The sequence below is a fragment of the Babylonia areolata genome, chromosome 2 (assembly GCF_041734735.1).
Source record: "Babylonia areolata isolate BAREFJ2019XMU chromosome 2, ASM4173473v1, whole genome shotgun sequence".
NCBI classification, from domain to species: Eukaryota; Metazoa; Mollusca; class Gastropoda; order Neogastropoda; family Buccinidae; genus Babylonia; species Babylonia areolata.
The window spans coordinates 13,648,475-13,666,806 of record NC_134877.1 but is presented as its reverse complement, the minus strand read 5'-3'; the positions used below and the strand labels follow the sequence as shown (position 1 = coordinate 13,666,806).

Below are 18,332 nucleotides of genomic sequence, written 5' to 3'. Positions count from 1 at the left end.
GATATTTCTGGGAACATACTGATTTTCTAGGAACACTAAGACCCTCAGTTACACACAACATTCAGCTGTGTGGTGTACACCCCCCCCCCCTCACACACATACACACACACACACACACACATACAATGTTTACCAGCAACACAGTCAAATTGTTTTGGGAGGCTGATTGTCATATACACAGGCAGCCTGTTTTGCAAATGTTCTGAGCCTTCTTGGTTTTAAGTTTGAGGCAAGGTGACCCGGCTGGCCAAGAATGAACTCGCCAGAACAGTTTTGATAATGGCATAACACAGCAACAAACTACAACCAGTCATACCCAAACTGGTGATATTTGGATAAATGGCATCAGTGTGTTGGTGTGAATGAATGCAGCATGTATAATACTTTTAATAACTGTATCTATATAGAGCCGAATCATACAGCAAGGAAATCAGGGCAGGGAAAACAATGTCACCCCATCCATTCACAAACTCGTGGATTACAAGACCAACACCCATTCACTCCAACACACACACACAGCCCAGTCACTCCTACTCACACAGTGCTGCACAACTTACCTGACAGCACACAGATTGCGAACTTCTTGTTCGATAAGGCCACGGATCATGGACAGCTTCTTCCCACACCTGCCACACACAACAACGAGAACTGGTCACTTCATTCCACTCATTTCACACACACACACACTCCAGTATATCATTATCAACATAACTAAATTCCTTTGCTATGGACTAATTAGGTGTGTATGTATGATGTGCAATGGACAATACATTAGGTGTGTACACATGGTGTGACGTGTGACACCAGCTGACAGCAACAAAGCCGGGTGGCCCCTACTGACCAGAACACAGCACACGCCATCAACAGGACCAACACAGTGCTGGGTGGTCTGTACACCACGCTAGTTGATCTGTACACAGTGCTGTGTGTCCTTTACAGTGCTGGGTGGTCTGTAAACATTGTTGGGGGGTCTGTTCAGTGCTGGGTTACACAATGGTGTGTTGTCTGTGCACAGTGCTAGGTGGTCTGCACAATGCTGGGTGATATGTACACAGTGCTAGGTGGTCTGTACAATGCTGATGATCTGTAGTGCTGGGTGGTCTGCACACAATGCTGGGTGGTCTGTACAATGCTGGGAGGTTTGTACACAGTGCTGGAAGGTTTGTAAACAGTGCTGGGTGATATGTACACAGTGCTGGGTGGTCTATACAATGCTGGTAGGTTTGTACACAGTGCTGGGTGGTCTGTACATTGCTGGGAGGTTTGTACACAGTGCTGGGTGATATGTACATAGTGCTGGGTGGTCTGTACTATGCTGGGAGGTTTGTACTCAGTGCTGGGTGGTCTGTACAATGCTGGGGAGTCTGTACACAGTGCTGTGTGGTCTGTACAATGCTGGGTGGTCTGTACAATGATGGTAGGTATGTACACAGTGCTGTGTGGTCTGTACAATGCTGGGGAGTCTGTACACAGTGCTGGGTGGTCTGTGCAATGCTGGTAGGTTTGTACACAGTGCTGGGTGGTCTGTACAATGCTGTGTGGTATGTACACAGTGCTGTGTGGTCTGTACAATGCTGGTAGGTTTGTACAGTTCTGGGTGGTCTATACAATGCTGGTAGGTTTGTACACAGTGCTGGGTGGTCTGTACAATGCTGGGTGGTATGTACACAGTGCTGGGTGGTCTGTACAATGCTGGTAGGTTTGTACACAGTGCTGGGTGGTCTGTACAATGCTGGGTGGTATGTACACAGTGCTGGGTGGTCTGTACAATGCTGGGTGGTCTGTACACAGTGCTGGGTGGTCTGTACAATGCTGGGTGGTATGTACACAGTGCTGGGTGGTCTGTACAATGCTGGTAGGTTTGTACACAGTGCTGGGTGGTCTGTGCAATGCTGGTAGGTTTGTACACAGTGCTGGGTGGTCTGTACAATTCTGGTAGGTTTGTACAGTGCTGGGTGGTCTGTACAATGCTGGTAGGATTGTACACAGTGCTGGGTGGTCTGTGCAATGCTGGTAGGTTTGTACACAGTGCTGGGTGGTCTGTACAATGCTGGGTGGTCTGTACACAGTGCTGGGTGGTCTGTGCAATGCTGGGTGGTCTGTACAATGCTGGGTGGTCTGTACATGGTGATAGGTTTATGGGTGGTGTGACAGAATTTGGTGTAATTTTGAAAAGTCTGTGGCCCCAAGTTCTGTGTGTGTCTTCGTACCAAAAAGAAGTAAAACAAAGGGACCCCCCCCACCCACACACAACCATGTCAAAATGGAAATCTGCATAAAACAGTGACACTGCCCAATCCACTCACACAGGTCAAAGGCAGCACAGAAAAAAAAAAAAAAAGGAAAAAGAAGACATGGGACGACAATGCTGCTGCTGTCTCCTCCTTTACCTGGTGGTGAGGAAGGCCAGGGGCTTGTCTCGGGGTCGGATCTCAAACTGGCTGTTGGCGGGGTTGCCGGCATGAGGGACGAACATAGCCTGCAGCAGAAGGGCGGTGATGGCCCGCACAGCGATCACCATGCCCTGGGACTGCTCCACCTCCTCCTGGGGGAACACAGCAACACAAACACGACATGACATGACATGTCATGACACAGTTATCATGACTGCTCCATCTCCTCCTGGGGGAACACAGCAACACAAACACGACATGACATGACATGACATGACACACAGTTATCATGACTGCTCCACCTCCTCCTGGGGGAACACAGCAACACAAACACAACATGACATGACACGACATGACATGACATGACACACAGTGCACAGTTATCATGACTGCTCCACCTCCTCCTGGGGGAACACAGCAACACAAACACAACACGACACGACACGACACAACACAACACAGAATGCACATTTTTATCATCCTTATGTCTCTGGTCAGCATGCTGGTTCTTTCCCAGTGACATGGCCTGACATACATACAGGCACACACACACACACACATACACAGAGACAGCACATATATTGACACACACAGACACAAATATACACAAAGGGACATGCATACATGCAAAAAAATATGCACACATGCACACACACACATGCATGCACATACACAGAGTTCAAACCTCAAGAAAGAGTGCACACACACACAAACATACACACAATCACACATAATTATAGCTCATACTTCAGGAAAGAGGGTACCAACACACACATAAACGCAAACACACAGAAAGCTCATACTTCAGGAAAGAGGGTACCAACACACACACACACAAACACCCACAGATACACATGCACAAACATACACATACACAGACACCAACACACACACACACACAGTTCTTACCTCAGGAGACAAGACACAAACACACACATACAGAGCTCAAACTTCAGGAGAGAGGGCACACACACACACACACACACACACAAAGATACACATACCCAACACACACACAGACACCAACACACACACACATTTCCTACCTCAGGAGACAGGGGATGGCCAGTTGGGGAGGCAGGGTTGAGGACACCAAGGAGACTCATCCAGCTTTCCTCAAACTGCTGACGGTTCGTCCACCCTGCAGTCATAAATCATTGTGTCATTCACACACATCATCACATCTTTCATATTCACATGTGTCATTCACATTCACACATCATCATGTCATTCACAATCACACATAATCATGTCATTCACATACACCACATCATCGTTGTTCACATATGCACATCATGTGAATCATATACCATGTCATATTACCCAGTGTGGATGTGGAAGAAAAATAACCCAGCATGGAGACACATTACCCAGAGTGAAGATGTGGGTGACATATTATCCAGTGCTGATGCAGGTGACACATTACCCACAATGTTAATGCAGTAGGATATTACCCAGAGTGCTGATGCAGGTGACACATTACCCACTGTGTTGATGCAGGTGACACATTACCCAAAGTGTTGATGTGGGTGACACATTACCCAGTGTGTTGATGCGGTGACACATTACCCAGAGTGGCGATGCAGATGACACATTACCCAAAGTGTTGATGTGGGTGACACATTACCCAGTGTGTTGATGCAGTGACACATTACCCAGAGTGCTGAAGCAGATCACACATTGCCCACTGTGTTGATGTGGGTGACACATTACCCAAAGTGTTGATGCAGGTGACACATTACCCACTGTGTTGATGTGGGTGACACATTACCGCCTGTGTTGATATGGGTGACACATTACCCAGAGTGTTGATGTGGGTGACACATTACCCAAAGCGTTGATGCAATGACACATTAACGACTGTGTTGATACGGGTGACACATTACCCAGAGTGTTGATGCAGGTGACACATTACCCAAAGTGTTGATGCAGGTGACACATTACCCAAAGTGTTGATGCAGGTGACACATTACCCAGAGCGTTGATGCAGTGACACATTACCCAGAGTGTTGATGCGGGTGACACATTACCCAAAGTGTTGATGCAGGTGACACATTACCCAGAGCGTTGATGCAGTGACACATTGCCCAGAGTGTAGATGCGGGTGACACATTACCCAGAGCGTTGATGCGGGTGGCACATTACCCAGAGTGTTGATGAGGTGACACATTACCCATTGTGCTGATGAAGTGATAAAGTACCCAGAGTGTTGATGCAGGTGACACATTACCCAGAGTGTTGATGCAGGTGACACATTACCCAGTGTGCTGATGCGAGCAACACATTACCATGAATGTTAATGCCGGTGACACATTATCCAGTATTGATGACAAATCATCCAGAGCGTTAATGTGGTGACAAACATTACCCAATTTGTTGTCAGTGACACATTACCCAATGTTGATCAATTACCGTGAGTGTTGATGCAGGTGACACATTGCCCAGAGTGTTGACCAATTACCCAGAGTGTTGATGCGGGTGACACATTACCCAGAACGTTAATGCTGGTGACACATTACCCATTGTTTATGACACATTACCCAGAGTGTTGATGCGGGTGACACTTTACCCAGAGTGTTGATAAATTACCCAGAGTGTCGATGTGGATGACACATTACCCAGAGTGTTGATGCGGGTGACACTTTACCCAGAGTGTTGATGCGGGTGACAAACTCCTTGAGCACATCCTTCTCCTGCAGGAACTCGACAGGGAGCGGGGGCAGCTGGGTGCGGTGGGTACCGCTGGGGGAGGGGGACCAGCCCAGGCGCCACACAATGGGTGGCGTCCTGGCGTAGGTGTTGACTAGGGGAAGGCGTGCCAGACCTGCACTCACAGTCATAGGGTCCTGTGTGGTCAGCAACGGTCACACAACATCACAGAGATAGACTTGTTAGAAACAGAAAAGAGATCAAACTACAGAGATAGTAGAAACAGAAAAGATATCAAACTAGAGATAGAAACAGAACAGAGATCAAACTAAGTTACATTTATCTATCTGCTTTAGACAGATGGATATCTTAAAATAACCAAACAGATGCAAATATACGAGGCAGAAAAAGCATAAGAGCTTTGTTTTCATGACATAATATACATAGTGATTTTGACTAAGTAATGTCACTAACAGACCGAGGATATGCATACTCATATACATGCTAAACGGCAGTTTTCTTGCATCGCATCTGGGCCAGTCTGGGCACAATCAGGGAGTTTACAAGCCACAGAAGAAACATCACACCAAAGCCTGGATCCTATATCATCCATACATGCGCAGGTGTGTGTGTATGTGGCGGAAACAAAGGGAGAGCGCACAGACTCACCAACGATGATGTTGCGGATGAGTGAGGCGAGGAAGGGGGGGAATCGGCGAGGGTCGGTGGAAGCTGGGTGGAGGCGGGTCTGCAGACAGTGCACCAGCTCTGACATCTGGTCACACGCCTGGATCAGCGATGTCACATCTGCACAACAGACACACACACACACATTCACACACATACACAAAGTTTCTTTTACTCAGATTTGTAAGTTTCAATTTCACAATTCTGTTCACTAACAGGCTGTCCAACACAAGACTTTCCTGTGTCATGTTTGTTGATGATGGTGGTGAAAATATAAAAATATATATAAATAAGTTGAAGGTTTGATTCGGAGTAATGGACTATTTCTTACTATATATATATATATATATAAAAAATACAATGTCTATCATTTGTTCTGGCATAGAAATTTCTTTTTCTAGTTTTGTCCGCAATCTTGGATTTTTACCTCGATTCATCCCTCACGATGGAAACTCATGTGAACCACCTGTGTAAAGTTCTTTACTTTCAGCTTTGTAAGATTAGTAAAATCCGCCCCTTCCTGTCTGTTGATGCCGCCAACGAACTTGCTGTTGCCTTCATTTTATCACGCCTAGATTATTGTAATTCTCTCTTTGCTTGCCTTCCCAATAATAAACTCTACAAGCTCCAGAAAATACAGAATAGTGTAGCTCGACTCGTCCTTAAAAAGTCGAGGAGAGACAGTGCTACTGCTCTCCTGTGGACACTTCATTGGTTGCGTGTTCAAGCCAGAATTGAATATAAAGTTGCCTGCCTATGCTTTCAGTGCCTGAATGCGGCTCCTGTGTCGGATGTCATCAGTCATCATGCGATGTCGCATGAGAGCTTTGCTGATGACACACAACTTTATCAGTCGGCTTCCATAGCTGAATTTGATGCACTGGTGACTCAAACACAGGAGTGCATTGCTGGCCTAAAGGACTGGATGACTCTCAACAAGCTGCAATTAAATGATGATAAGACTGAATTTATGATAACCTGTCCAAAGAAGTTTCGTCAACATCCTTCCTTTCCTGACTCTGTTCTGATCAATAGCACACCTGTTTCACTTTCTCCCTCTGTTCGCAGTCTTGGTGTAATCCTGGACCAGTCTCTTTCCTTCCAACAGCACATTTCGAATATCTGTAAAGTTGCCTATTTGGAACTGCGTAGAATTAGCTCTATCCGCCGCTATCTCTCAAACGATGCAACCAAGACACTTGTATGCTCTCTGGTTCTCTCAAGATTGGATTACTGCAACTCTCTTTTGGCCGGCCTTCCCAAATACCTGTTAGACAGACTCCAAAGAATTCAGAATAACGCTGCCAGACTCATTTGCAGAGCTTCTAAATTTGACCATGTTTCTCCTCTCCTTCAGTCTCTCCACTGGTTGCCTGTTTCTGATCGAATAGACTATAAGCTATCCACTCTGACCTTTTCTGCAGTCAACGGATCTGGCCCCAAATATCTTTCTGAACTCATCCATATCTATACCCCGTCTCGCCAGCTCCGTTCTTCCTCTGATACTCGACTTCTCAGGATACCTCACGTCAGAAGACAGACCTATGGACACAGATCGTTTTCTTTTCAATCGCCAAAGACGTGGAACAAGCTCCCTGATAACCTCCGTCATTCTGATTCCCTCGCATCTTTTAAATCTCGTCTCAAAACTCACCTTTTCCCTCAGCAATAAGTTCAATTGTGGCAGGTCCACAACTACATGCATGTATATGAATGTGTATTGTGTGTGCGTGTGTCTATGTAAGTTTGTGCCTGCCTATGTGTGCGTATGTGTTAGGGTAGCTGTTAGATACACATGTATGTTAAAATGTATGTATGCAGTGTGTGTGTGTGTGCGCGTGCGCGCGCGCGTGTGTGTGTATGTGTGGTCACATTTTGGTGTGTGTATGTAACATAGATATAATGTTTTATGTTATCAAAAGCATTTTTGTAAAGCACCTAGAGCAGATTTCTGGATAGTGTGCTATATAAGTATCCATTATTATTATTATTATTATTAATTGTGATACCACACCCTCATATCTTTCTGAGCTTGTTAACCCGTACTTGCCAAACAGAACATTGAGATCTCTTGATTCCTCCCAGCTAACTGTTCCCTGATACTTCCTTAACTCCTGTGGAAAGAGGTAATTTTCTGTCTTCGGCCCAACAACTTGGAATTCTCTGCCTACTGCTCTCAGACAAACAACTCATATATCTACCTTTAAAGTAAATCTTAAAACTTACCTCTTTAAAAAATACTTGTCATAACTCAAACAGTGCTGCTGTCCAGGACCATGGCAATGTGAGTGTGTGTGATGGGAGAGTAGAGAGAATGGGAGTGGGTAGATGGATGGTGGTGGTGTGGTGGTTCGAAAGGGAGAATGACCCGATTTTTACCCTTTTTACCTTTTCTATCCAAAATTTTATTTTACAATTTTTACAAAATCTGTGGCATGCTGATTACAATTATGTTCCTTTTTACATGCATGTATTTTAAGTGAAAATTGCTATCATCTCAGCCGTTTAATCATGTGTGTGTCTGTGCGTGGGTGTTATTGTGAGTGTTGGAGTGTAACAGTTGTAGTATTGATAGCATGTTACTTTGTCAGTTTTATGCACTGTTTTTTTTTTAAATAATATTAATGATTCTGTTTTTATGTTTCTACTACTTTTTATGCGCTTTCTTGTTTCACTTTAGGTACTGGATTGTAAAGCGCCTAGAGCTTGCTTATGCTTGTATCATAGTGCTATATAAAAATAAAATATTATTATTATTATTATTATTATTATAATTCCAGTGTCAGAGAATCTCATATTCAGGAAACACACACACACTCCTCATGGAAAAGATGATTATGTCTGTTGGACTGAAAACCAAACCAAGGACCACAGGGAACACAGGCAGCGCAGACAGATCATGCATGTCCTCTTTCCGTCTGTGTGAGAGAGAGAATTTAGATGGTTTATTGCAGTAGGTCATATGCCCATGTCATGGGGACTCGAAATGCAAAAATGATGAGCAGCTAAAACAAACACCAAACTTAAGTAAACAATACACTGAATATCAGTACACATGCAAACAAAAGAACAGACAAACACATACATATCAGTGCAACTGATAATTATTCGGTTAAGGAGGTACTTAAGTTTAAGCATGTTTTAATATGTTGTCATTTGTTAAGTTAACTGTTAGCAGTACAGAGGGAGGATTGAGAGAGAGAGAGAGGACACTGGGCATCACACTCACCATCCCCAGTGTGGTCATCAGCATGATCCTCCTGACCTGGACTGGACACTTTCTCTCCTGGTAACACCAACACTGCACACACACAAGCACACACCACACATTATACACCACTGCCTGTAGTTACACATCCATTTTGTCAAGCCCAAATGGATCAGATGATTGATGAGCCAATGATGTACTGTAAGGAAGCCTGAACCCATAATGACATTTACACAAGCCTTCTTCTTGGTAAGTTTGTTTTGTGTTTTTTTTTTTTTTTAAATATCTATATTCTCTTGTACTTTATTACTTTTGTCGCAGAAGATCTCTCTGTGTTAAATTCAGACTGCTTTCTCTGTGGACAGTATGTGGCCACATTACAGCACCATCCATTTTCTCCCCTTTTTTTTCTGTCTGCAAAAGTATTTGTTTTGTAAATATGAAATGAATTTTCCATGCAGAATTTGCCAGGGACAACCCTTTTGTTCCTCAGGGTTCATTTACATGCGCTAACTGCATGCTGCACACTGGACATTGTTTTATCATCTCTTCTGAATGACTAGTACCAAGACCACCACTTATGGTGCCATTATTCAAGTCACTAGTCAGGCCAGTCTTGGAATAGGGGAATGTTGTTTGGAATACTAGCTTAGTAAAACATATAGACAGTACTGAAAATATTCAATGAAGATTTACTAAAAGAATTATTGGCTATCCTGATATGGACTATGAAAACAGATTGCAAGCACTTCACTTACTTAGTTTAGAGTATAGAAGACTATGTGGTGATTTAATAGAGATGTATAAAATGACTCATGGATTATATCTATCTATAATTTTTTTGTTTACGCTGAATGAGAACACGGCTACAAGAGGCCATTCCTACAAACTGTTAAAGGTTTTAGTCAAAACTTCCAGATTTGCACTTTAAAAAATTAAAAAAATTTTTTTTTAACTCATCATCATGGCCTGGCTTCGCTGACGAAGATCTAGGAAGGGCGTTGTCCACGTCTGATGCAGGCACGCTCATGGCTGACAAGGCCAATGCGGGAAAAGCAGAGTCGGCCGCAGCGGTTGCAAGGGAAAGTCTGGTCTGGGTTCGCGGCTGCAGCATCGTGGTTCTTCCTCCTTCTGCGTTTGTCCTCAAGGCTGGCCCTGCGGTTGTTTTCGAAGGAGGAGACAGCTTGGTGGATGGTGCGTCGCCAGGTCTCTCGATCAGCGGCTACTGCGGACCACTGGCGATGGTCAATGTGACAGGCACCGAGAGCTTTCTTCAAGGAGTCTTTGTATCTCTTCTTGGGTGCTCCTCTGTCACGGAGGCCAGTGGACAGTTCGCCATACAGCGCGATCTTGGGCAGGCGGTGGTCCTCCATCCTGGACACGTGCCCTGCCCAACGTAGCTGGGTCTTTAGCAGCACTGCCTCGATGCTGATAGTCTTTGCCTGCTCCAGGACCTCGACATTTGTGATGTAGTCACTCCAGTGGATGCTGAGGATGGTGCGAAGGCAGCGCTGGTGAAAGCGATCAAGCAGTCGTATGTGGTGCCGGTAGGTGACCCAGGTTTCGGAGCCATACAACAGGGTGGGCAGTACAACAGCTCTGTACACGCTGATCTTTGTGTCTTTCTTCAGGTGTTTGTTGTTCCACACTCTCTTGTACAGCCTGCCGAATGCGCTGTTTGCCTTTGCAAGTCTGTTTTTTTAACTAACAGAGTAACAAATGTTTGGAATAATTTGCCACAAGATGTCGTTTCCGCAGGAACAGTGAATACTTTTAAAAATTATCTTGACATGCATTTACAGAATTTTAAATACAAAACTCATCTAGAATTTTTTTAAATCATGAACTGTCAAGCACTGTGCACTCAATGTTGGAAAAATGCTTAAATGTAGGGACTCTCTTTTTCTTCACCACTTCATATGGATCAGTCTGCACTCTTTGACACCTTGGAATACTTCTTTGTTCTTGGGCTGCAACTCCCATGTTCACTTGTATGTACACGGGTGGGGCTTTTACATGTATGACTGTTTTCACCCCACCATGTAGGCAGCCATACTCCATTTGTAATTCCCATATTCACCCGTATGAACACAAGTGGGGCTTTTATGTGTATAACCATTTTTTAACCCCCATGTAGGCAGCCATGCTCCATTTTTGGGTGTTATACAATACAATAAAAAAACAATACCTGAGGCGAGGAGCTGGTGCAGGCCGGCGACGAGGGAGCAGACCCAGGTGGCATGGTCGTCCTGAGCAATGATGGCCCACAATGCCGAGTCCTGAAGCACGCACGCCACACACTCCAGACACATCTGGAGCTGTTCCGATGTTGGCAGACTGTCGTGCTGGATCGACCAGTGCACCATCTAGGCAACACATGGATGGACTGGAAGTCTGAAGGCAGTGTGTGGGTGCGTGGGTGTGTGTGCATGTGTGTGTGTGTGTGTGTGTGTGGGGGGGGGGGGGGTGTAGTGTGTGTGTGTTAGTGTGTGTTTGCACTCTGGTATGTGTGTTTGTGTGTGTGTGTGTGTGTGTGTGGTGTGTTGTGGTGTGTGTGTGTGGTGTGTGCGTCTTTGTGTGTTTATTTGTGTGTGTGGTGTCCTGGTATGTGTCTGTGCTTAAGTGTGAGCTTTGAGTGTGCATGTGTGTGACAGAGAGAGAGAGAGAGAGAAAGAGAAAAAGAGAAAAAAAGACAGAAAAAGAGAGGGACAGAGAAAGAAAAGACAGACAGACAGACTGACTGACCTCCAGCAGCAGCACACAGAAGCGACACACGTCTGACTGCGACTCCGCCGGAACCCTGGCCTCCCAGGGCAGGCGGCGGATGCACACAACATACTGGGCAAAGGCCGCGGCCAGGCTGAAGTTCATGTCGAACCAGAGGTGGTCAGTGAACACCTCATCCACCCGGTCCATGTACTGCACCAGGCGTGGGGGCACGATGGGGGCAAAGTTCAGGCACTGGTGTGGCACGGGCAGGTGGTTGATGACGTTGTTGACGTGGCGGAACATTGTCAGCTGCGCTGCCTGGAAGAGCGGGTCCAGGCTGGGCTCGGCAGGGGAGGTCAGCCGGTCAGAGTCTCGGTCGCGGCTGTAGCGCAGCAGTGTGCGGAAGGCTCCCAGCGACACGCACTCCTCCAGAATGGCCAGGTTGAACTCCTGGATACAACAGGTTGTTGTTTTTTTACAGTCACCACACGAGAGACACCATATCTCACATACTACACACACACACACACACATATATGAAAAGTGCATTTAGGCATTGTGATGTATGATATGTATGCTGCATACAATGTAATGTATGATGTGTGATGTTGTGTACGGAAATCTTCAGGTGTGCCTGAACATACTTTAGTGTTTGGATGTGTGTTTGTGCAGTGTTGTGAATGTTAGATTTTTCATTTCAGTGCTTCAATGCATGTCTTACTTGTTGGTTTTTGCATTGTGCAGCGCAACTGAGCAGGTTTTGCATGGAAAGGTGCAATATAAATTGGTTATCATCATTATCAGTACAATACAATACAATCCCTCTTTTTTCATCCATTTGGAAATCAAATTGTGCATTCATAGGCTCGTTACTCACCCAACACAATATCTCAGCCCACAAGCAAATCCAACACACTGACAACATGACAAAGGTTGGATGAAAGATAGAAAGCAACATATTAAGCTAAATACACACACACGCAAGTAATACAACACAGCGGGTACAATTCCTCCCTCCCCTCCCCCCCACAAGTCCCCTTACCCTCCACACACACATACATACACACACACACATACACTCACACAGAGTACAGAACAGCGTACCGTCTTACCTTGGTCATGGTGATGGCCAGAATGTCAGCGTAGTCTAGGCGCTGCAGCAGGTAGGCACACTCCCTCAGCCTGGGACAGGGTGAGAAGCACTGCTCTTTGGCCACACTCATGAAGAACTCCTGGCCACCACACACACACAACAACAACATATCATCATAATCACAACAACAAAACATCATCATAATCATCATATCTATACTTTATGTAGGAAGGCACATTCCCTCAGCCTGGGACATAGACAGAAGCACTGCTCTTTGGCCACACTCATGAAGAACTCCTGATGACGACACACACACACAACAACAACAAAACATCATCATAGTCATAAAAAGTATTTATACAGTGCTGAATCTTGTGCAGAGACAAATTAAAAAAAAAAGCTTGAACACCAGTCATTCCACATGAATGCTTAACTCTGATTCAGTCATGAAAGACAAAATTTATAAATCTATGTACATGGGAAAGCTAGAGAAACTAGACTGGGAACAGAAAGGAAAGGGGAACAATGGTAATAATAAAAAGAAAAAGAAGAAGAAGACAGAGCTTTAAAACATCTCAAAATGCCTTACAAAAACATATAGGTCAGACACAAACCACACTAGACACACTCAGAAATGCACACAGACACACACACACTTGACACACATACATGGAAGAAACAGATGTGGATCTTTCTGTTTCCATCCCTCATCGTTAATACTGACCTTGTCGATTTCAATGTCCTTGACCTGTAGCGGTGTCAAGGCCAGAGGGTGTGTTCTCTCTGGGGTCAAGGAGACTTGTGAAGAGGGGCATGTCATGGTTTGTAGTTTTTTCAGCAGAGAGGTCAGCCTCTCATGCCTGAATACACAGACACACACACAAAGTACATTTTGTAATTTTCTGTAATTGTACTTGAATATATATTTCAAATTCCTACTAAACGATAACATTCAAATGTATAAATCAATTCTCTTACAAAATGCCTAGAATCACAAGTATGTGTAACAGGACAGTAAACAAAAATCCTTCCTTCCTTCTCACACACACACACACACACACACACCACACTGAATTTACTATCACATACTGCTACACAAACCACTTCATAAATGAGAGAGAATGAATGAATGAATCTTTATTTTCCTATGGTGGAGATATTCGCACACTGGCTGACTTACATATCTGCTACTGTTTTAGGAGACAAACATACACACATATAAATGAGAGAGAGAGAGAGAGAGAGAGAGAGAGAGAGAGAGAGAGAGAGAGAGGGTTTGACTGTGTATGTGAGTGTGGCTTTGAGTGTGAACATGCTGATAACAAGGGTAGAGACAGAGAGAGAGGGGACGACAAAAGCGGTGAGTGACAGTGACTGACCGTCTTATCAACCCGTTGGACTTGATGAAGTGCAGTAGTTTCTCCAGGTCTTCTTGGGGCAGCTGCTTGCTGCTCTCCTGTCAACACGCATCACCCACTCTCACATCCCTCTCACCGTCCTATTTCTCTGTGTGTGTGTGTGTGTGTGAATGCGTGCATGTGTGTGTTTGTGTGTGCATGTGTGTGTGTGCGCGCCTCTGTGTGTGCATGTGTGTGTGTGAGTGTGCCTCTGTTTGTGTGTGCATGTGTGTGTGAGTGTGCCTCTGTTTGTGTGCGTATGTGACCTTGACCTCATCAAAAAGGGGAGGACTAAAAATTCTGATGCACACCTACCATCCTAATCAAGCTTGGTTCCCACATTATTCGTATTTGCTGAAAAGATTTCAACACTGAAAACATTTTCTAAGGACACACACACACACACACACACACATTTGTTCATACACATTTAGACAGACAGACAGGCACAATACAACCAACAGCAGGTGATTACACAGACTCACTTTGTTCACACATGCCAGTCAGTTACATCTTCAGCTTCACGGAGGTGTCAAAGCTGCGCTACATCTGCTTTGGAAAAAGTAAAGAAAAAAGGCAGATGCCTGATCTTCACATAAACCCAATGTGCTGGTCAGGCCTTGAGAGTCTACTCTAGGTTTGTGTGAAACATCAATATAAATCAAAATGTAATAATCTTACAAAATAAACAAATAAGTAAACAGATTCAATTATAGTAAATAAGTACATAACCTTTACCATGCACAAACACGCACATTCATACATACATGTATGATAGTCAATCGTGTCTGACTATGACCATCAGAACAGCAGAGGAGGCAACTGCTGTCCCAACTATCTGGGCTAGAATTTGATTATAGTGGACAGCGTCTTGCCCAAGTTACATCCCCACTCTCTCAGCCAAGTGTTTTAGGACAGTCAGCGCTGGGATGGTTCCTGAAGGCCAAAAAGCCCCCAAGGCTGCAGCACAAAGAGCCAGTGTGATCTTGGCTCCTAGTTTGAGAGTCTTAGTCCTTCACAAAAGACTAAGCAGTAAATGATTTTCCACTGCAATGGAGAAATCATTGATCATACAGCTCTCACTTTGCAGTTGGCCAAACTGTAAGATTATGTAAATCTGTGATATAAATTGATACATGCATACATACATACATACATACACACACACACACACACAAAAAGACACATAGACAACTAAGACCAGATAATTATATAGACTGTCTTCAAACATGTGGGCAAAAAAAAACAACAACAAAAAACCACAACAAAAAACCCCGACAAAATGCCACAGACCTCGACGCTGAGGGCGAGGAGTCCCTCCAGCCGCCGACAGATGATGGTGTCACACATGGCGCTGACTGCCAGCTGCTGGTTGTGCAGAAACTTGTCCATCAGCACCGTCACCAGGGCGCCGCTCTGCGAGGGATGGATGGCGTCCAGACACCGCAACGTCTTCTTCACCAGCGATGGCTGTGTGCACAGATGAGGTTTCATGTGGTGGGCTCCATTCTGACATTGCTGTTATTGTTATACTTCTTTACCACAAACAGTTACACACACACACACACACAAAATGGAAGTTTCATGTGGTGGGCTTTCATTGTGACATTACCATGATTGTTATTCTTCTTTATTGTGAACAGCCACACACACACACACACAAACACACACACACACAATGGAAGTTACATGTGGTTTGGATTTCATGGTGACATTACTGTGGCTGTCATTCTTCTTTACTGTGAACAGCCGAAAACACACACACACACACACACACACACACAGAGCACAGGAACAGGAGTCAAGATGGCTGCCTGAAAAGTCTGCACTAGTGGGTCACGGTTAAGTATGTGTAATTAAATGGAAATTTCATGCGGAGGGCTTCCAATGAGACGGTACTGTTGTTTTCATTATTCTTTACTATGAATGGTCACAGAAACACATGCACACACCACAGAATGTAAGTTCACTGTGGTGGGCTTCCATTGTGACAATACTGTGGTTGGTAGTCCTCTTTACCATGAACAGTCACACACACACACACACACGCACACACACACACACAAACAAAACCAAAAAAAAACAACCCAACAGTTGCTGATTTTATAGGGTTTATTATCTGTGCTGAGCACCGCTACTATTAATTCTTTTAAGCATGTTTCAAAGACACTTTCTAGGTGATGGAAGAGCTGTGAACCGGACCTTCAGACACTGACACATCATCATTTTGATCAAAAAATAAACCTCACAACATTCACACACTTCCATCACCAACACACCTGACCTACGTATACTTACTCGGCAGACGGACTCTCCCCGAGCATGGATGGCTTGAATGAAGAGACTGCTGGCTGCTGGGTTACGGTGGATGGCACTGCAAACACACACACACACATTGCACATCACACACATGGATACAACCACACACATACAGCCATACTTACATATACATGTACATACATACAGCAACGCTCACACACACATGGACACACATTAAGCCACATACACACACAGACACAAATACAGCCACTCACACACACATACAAGCACACACAGCCACACTCACACACACATGGACACATGCACAAACCTAAAACCACACTAACAAACACATGGACATAAGCACACACGTACACACACACACACACACATGCATGCACACACACACACATGACCACATGCACAAAAATTCAGCCACATTCACACTCATGAACATATGCACATACAGCCACACACAGGCATGCACACACACACAGAGCCACACAATACATAAACATAATCACACACACACACAAAGCCACATTCATACACACATGGACATATGCACAAACACAAAGCTGCACTCATGCTCACATGGACATATGTGGGTACACACACACAAACACACACAGAACAATACTGACACACAGCTATTTATAACCTGATAAAGTCCTGTACAGGGGATTCATTGGAGAGTTCAATGAGATCTGTCACATGGTTGATGATCAGCCAGGTCATGTGTTCTGCATCACTTAGGTTTTCACACTGCAACACACAGCATTTAGCATGTCACACTGAAACATGCACATCATGCACAGGTCACACTGTAACACGTCATTGACATGACACACTGGCACACACATCATACACATGTCACACTGAAATACACATACACATGTCACTCTGTAATATGTACCAAGCATATGTCACAAAATGATACCATGAACCACAATTCAGAACAATATCATGCACAAATTCGTCGTCACATTATCACACAGGCACTCACCACACTGTCATCTAACAGTACAACACATATAGGAATAACAACCCATGCAAATAAAACCCCATGCTTTGAGCCCTAAAAGTGAAAAGACAGAGAGGTAAAAAGAACGAGGTAAAGGAACAATTTGAAGATAAACCACTAAAGAGATTGAAGTGAACATCAGCACTGTTATACCAAAAAAGGTGAAAGAAAGCAGTGGAATGGCAAGAATGAAACAAGTGATGCAGTAAAGTCAGGGAAAAGGTTGAGGCAAGACAGAGCTAAAAGCTGACCAGCTTGTCAAGTCTGTGGTTGACAAAAGGAAATACTATTCAGTGCTGAAGGCAGAGAATTATACTGATTTAGCAGATGACAGGCTTGGCAGAGGCATCTTAAGACTGAGATGCCAAATTTGGCCAACAGAGCAATCTGATAGGCCAAGTTTGCACCAGTTTGATACTGTGCATCATATGACAGCAAACATATTCTAACCATGCCGAAACACTCACCACGTAGTCACAGAAGAGTATCAGACCTCCACGGCGAAGCATCTCCAGATTACAGCACTCCACGATGCGTTTTGGGGCGTCCAGCTGTCTTCCTCTGAGGCTGCACACACACACACACACACACACATATACTGCATCATCATTCGTGAGTTAGTGTACTTTCTCTATCAGTTCACACTGAGAACACTAGGGTGATATCCTGAAAACTTGGCTGTGTTGCTGTGCGTGTGCAGACTGCATAGCCTGTCATATGTATATTTTCATTTCCCCCTTCCCTTTTGTCCCATAACCCACCGGGTCGTGGGGGGGACACAAGGGATGCCGCAGATGTCACTCTCCTCCAGCCTGGTCTGCTCTTGGCCTCTGACACCAGCTCTGGCATCTTTAGATGAGTCCAGGTCTTGACGTCATCTGTCCAGCTTCTCCTTGGTCTTCCCCTCTTTCTT

The 18,332-nt window shown here is 44.6% G+C and overlaps 1 protein-coding gene across 1 annotated transcript in view; it reads right to left on the bottom strand.

The window, feature by feature from the left end:
- LOC143298061 (huntingtin-like) overlaps positions 1–18,332 on the bottom strand; it is a 78,033-nt gene that overhangs the window by 21,932 nt on the left and 37,769 nt on the right. The window contains 15 exon segments of the mRNA XM_076610736.1: positions 558–626; positions 2,391–2,545; positions 3,440–3,534; positions 5,041–5,217; positions 5,712–5,849; positions 8,959–9,030; positions 11,126–11,303; positions 11,683–12,096; positions 12,759–12,878; positions 13,464–13,599; positions 14,119–14,195; positions 15,430–15,606; positions 16,435–16,510; positions 17,057–17,160; positions 17,887–17,986. Coding sequence (XP_076466851.1) covers positions 558–626; positions 2,391–2,545; positions 3,440–3,534; positions 5,041–5,217; positions 5,712–5,849; positions 8,959–9,030; positions 11,126–11,303; positions 11,683–12,096; positions 12,759–12,878; positions 13,464–13,599; positions 14,119–14,195; positions 15,430–15,606; positions 16,435–16,510; positions 17,057–17,160; positions 17,887–17,986 — 2,088 coding nt within the window.